The following is a 3,895-nucleotide window of genomic DNA, read 5'->3' on the forward strand; positions in this document are numbered from 1 at the left end:
ACGGCCGCTTTTCGAGAACATATGTGAACACACACTTCGCATATCGATCGAACACAATGTGCTCTTAATTAACGAACTCCCAGAAGTGCAATAAGGGCACTCTCCAGTAGGACTTCTTCCCCCGCCAGCGTGATTTCTTGATCGATGGCGAGAAGCCATTGTCACTTCTTCTTCTTCTTCTTCTTCTTCTTCTTCTGCGAAAAGAGTTGCGTTTTTGTTTTTGTTTATTTCGTTATTTCGTTTAACTCGGTTGTTGGGGAGATGACGATGGCGGTGGGCCGGGCGCCGCTGGGATTATGGGCGAAGAACTACTGCTGGGGTTACTGTGGCTTCCTGACGGAGGAGGAGGAGGTGGTGGATTTGGGTTGTTGGGAGAAATCCCCTCTAGAGGGGATACAGAGGACATTGGGACGACCGTCGACGGATGTCTGGTGTTAACTTCCAAAGGCGTCGGCTGCCTGTTGGTGCTGTTTTCCGCCAGGGGCGTCATTCTGTTGTTGGTCTCCACATGCGCCTGCGACAGGGCCGCCAGCGGAGGCCTCGAAGCCTGGTCGTTCTTGTCGCGGAGTTTCCGACGAGCCCTGGCTTCCAGAGACTCCTGCAGGTCGGTGATGTAGTCGATGGCGGAGTGGATGAGCTGGACGCGAGAAATCTTCCCGGTCCGTGGCACGTAAGGCACCAGTTCGCGTAGTTTGTCCAAGTACAGTTTCATCTCCGCCCCCTTGTCCTTGTCGCCGCTGGAGGACGACTCCGCCGGCGGTAAGGAGGAGGACGTGGTGCTGATATCGACGTCATCTGTGGGCGCAGTCGACGAGGAACTCGAAGAAGAAGAAGAAGAAGGCTCGGTGCCTTCACCTGACACCACCTCCGACTCAGACAACAAGGGCATGGATGTTGGTGCCGTTTGGTTCGTCTTCTTTAAGGGCCTGGTGTTCCTCGCCCGCAGGATGTCCCTGTCCCTGGCGGGTGGAGGGGGCTTGTCCGGCTTCATGACGACCGGGAAATTAGGGAAATATACGACCTTTCACTCCCTCTCGACGACGCACCGAACGGGGGTACAGGAACAGTCCTGGAAAAGCCGAGCGTATCTGGCACCTTCCCTGCTACGGCCGGGCCGACTTTCTGACTGAGGCCATTCCGAGGGGACTGACCACTCAGCACTCGTGCCGATCGATAGCCACGCCCCCTGGAATTCCGACGGCCAATGGGAGGTCCCTGTGCCTGGAACGTTCGTCGCGGCAAGTGGTGCCACCTTTATTCCAGCGTTTTGGTGCCTCGGATAAAAAAAAAGATCTGGAAAGAGATCTCTGGTCAGCGGTGTTATTACGGAGAGTGCCTGACGTATGCTAATGACTGAGTGGCATCGGACACGTCTTCGATGCCTCTCTGACGTGAAATGAATCGTTAATGTCTCGAATGATGTCATTGACACCTTTAGAGTATGTAAATGATATGAGATGTATCTTTTATAGCTGACATATCAAAGGCACCTGTTTTATAGTACTATAAACATGACAGATATACCAGCCATATTTTTTAACAATATGACGTGCACCTTTCATATCTAATAATGATATCAAACATGTCATTCATATCTTTGAATATCACACGCAATTTTTAATATTTTTAATATCAGACACCACCCTCGTACCCTTGAATAATGTCACACATATCTATCATTGTCGAAAATATCAACACATGTTCATATCTTAGGGTATTGTCAAAGGATGCATATCAGTCATATCAAGGGCAACTATCATTCATTTATACAAAGGATATCTAAATGTCCATTCGAACATTAAAACGGACATCTAAATGTCTTATACACATATTCCGCTAGTTTAAGAAAAATGATCCACCCTAAAAATCTGTGCGCTTCCATGACTCATATTAAAAAGGACATCTAAATGTCCTATTTTTTCTGTTGGAACACGGAGAGAGAGACATCTGAAAGAGAGATACAAGATATGACAAAGGACATGTAAATGATAAACATTACTTATTTCTTCTTACAAATTGACAAAGGACATTACTGCAATATATTGATACAAAAGGACATCTAAATGTCCCATACACATATTACAGAGGACATCTGAATGCCCAATACACATATTACTGGACATCTAAATGTCCTATATACACATCAGAAAGGACATGTATCTGTACACTATATTGAATCTTTCATCTGAATGTTCTATTCATAAATATATTTATATAAATACATCTAAAATGTCCTAGACAGAGACCATCAAATGTAGAGTGCCTTTCATCCCTCCAGGAATAAAATTACACTTTTATTAATAAGGTCCTGGTGAATGTTGAACTGCAGGGGGAGGGGTAGAGGGTAGGGGAGAGGGAGAGAGAGGGAGAGAATGTCGGGTAACATAAACAGAATAAGTCTTGGTTACCGTTTGCCAAATAGTGGAAGGATCCCCCACCCGGACCAGTGAAGATTAATTTTTATATCGAAGGAAAATCAGTCATTGTCTGTTGTTTATGGTGAAGAGATTGCGTAAAGCGTATAAAGACTGCCTATTAGGATTCACTATATCGTTATCTTTTTTAATGCGTCATCTCTTTATTTAGTTTTAATTTGCTTTCAAAAGAACGTTTGTTTATATTTTTATATATTTTTGATTGGGGTACAGTTTTTTCTGCTTGTTTCTAAACAAAAACAAAATATAAAAATGCGTCGACGTTTCTTCTCTCTCGCAATCGAGTTTTCTCTCTCTCTCAGTACTAAATAGGCCACCGAAAATTTAAATCTATCTTTCATATGGTATCTGGTTATAATATCTATCTATCTGAAACTTTAACAACGGCCCGGTATCTATCCTGGTCTGTATCGTTCCCAGACACACGATTATGGCTAACTTTAACCTTTCATAAAACAAAGACTACTGAGGCTACAATTTGGTAATGTTTGATGATTGGAGGGTGGATAATCAACATATGTAATTTGTGTCTAGCCTCAGTAGTTTTTAAGATCTTACGGATAGAAAAAGTGCCGACGGACAGGCAAAGCCGGCACAACAGTTTTCTTTTTTCAAAAATGCCATTGGTACGGTAAATGACAAAATTCATTCATGGAATTTCTGTCAAAAAAAAATATGTCTAAAAAATCGGGATATTGCAGATAATGTTTTTTGTCTCTAACTCTCTCTCTCTAAGGAAACTTGGATTAATCTCATCTTACCTTGTTAAATATTTTGACTATTTATAAGCTGCGTGAATATAGTAACTCAACAATTGAGACACTGAGAGAGTCGAGGACGAGAGTAAAAGATAATATTACTTCATTATCTTTTGTGAAACCTCGGTTATTATCGGTGTCCACCTAACAATTTATCATTCATAAATTATTATTTTTTATCTATTGTTGAATGTTCTATTGCCTTTGTTCTTTTGTCCTTGCGTGAGAGATAGAGAGAATGAATGATAGAGTATCGGCATTCCCTTTATAGGAAATCTGATTGGCAGAGCCGTTACATAAAATAAAAATACATTGATATTAATAATGCTGAATATTTCCCTAAGAAGTAATTCTCCTTGTATTTTATGATTTATTAATTTATTAATCCATAAATTTTTAACAAGGAGATCTCATCTTTCTGTATTTCCCATTGGTTCTATTTTTTTCAATGGATAAAACTGGCATCATGAAGCGTGACTTTGCATATGCAATGAGTCTGATTATCATGGATTTGTAATAATAATAATTAATTGAACCTGACCTAATAACCTAATAATAATAATAAAAAAAAAAAATAACTAAGGTATTTCGCCGATGTTTTTCCAACAAGAGATGTAAAGAACAACTAATTGAAAATTGATAATCAGTTAAGGTCACAAAGCCATGAGTTTGTGAGTGTTTGTCCTTTGTGAATGATTAGGT

The 3,895-nt window shown here is 41.0% G+C and overlaps 1 protein-coding gene across 1 annotated transcript; it reads right to left on the bottom strand.

Annotated features, from left to right (window-relative positions):
* Positions 1 to 241: 241 nt before the first annotated feature.
* LOC136838949 (protein SCAR-like) lies at positions 242 to 991 on the bottom strand. The gene has a single exon (XM_067104644.1). The coding sequence runs from the start codon at positions 989 to 991 to the stop codon at positions 242 to 244; it is 750 nt and encodes a 249-aa protein (XP_066960745.1).
* Positions 992 to 3,895: the final 2,904 nt, after the last annotated feature.

This window comes from Macrobrachium rosenbergii, chromosome 5 (assembly GCF_040412425.1).
Source record: "Macrobrachium rosenbergii isolate ZJJX-2024 chromosome 5, ASM4041242v1, whole genome shotgun sequence".
Taxonomy (NCBI): Eukaryota; Metazoa; Arthropoda; class Malacostraca; order Decapoda; family Palaemonidae; genus Macrobrachium; species Macrobrachium rosenbergii.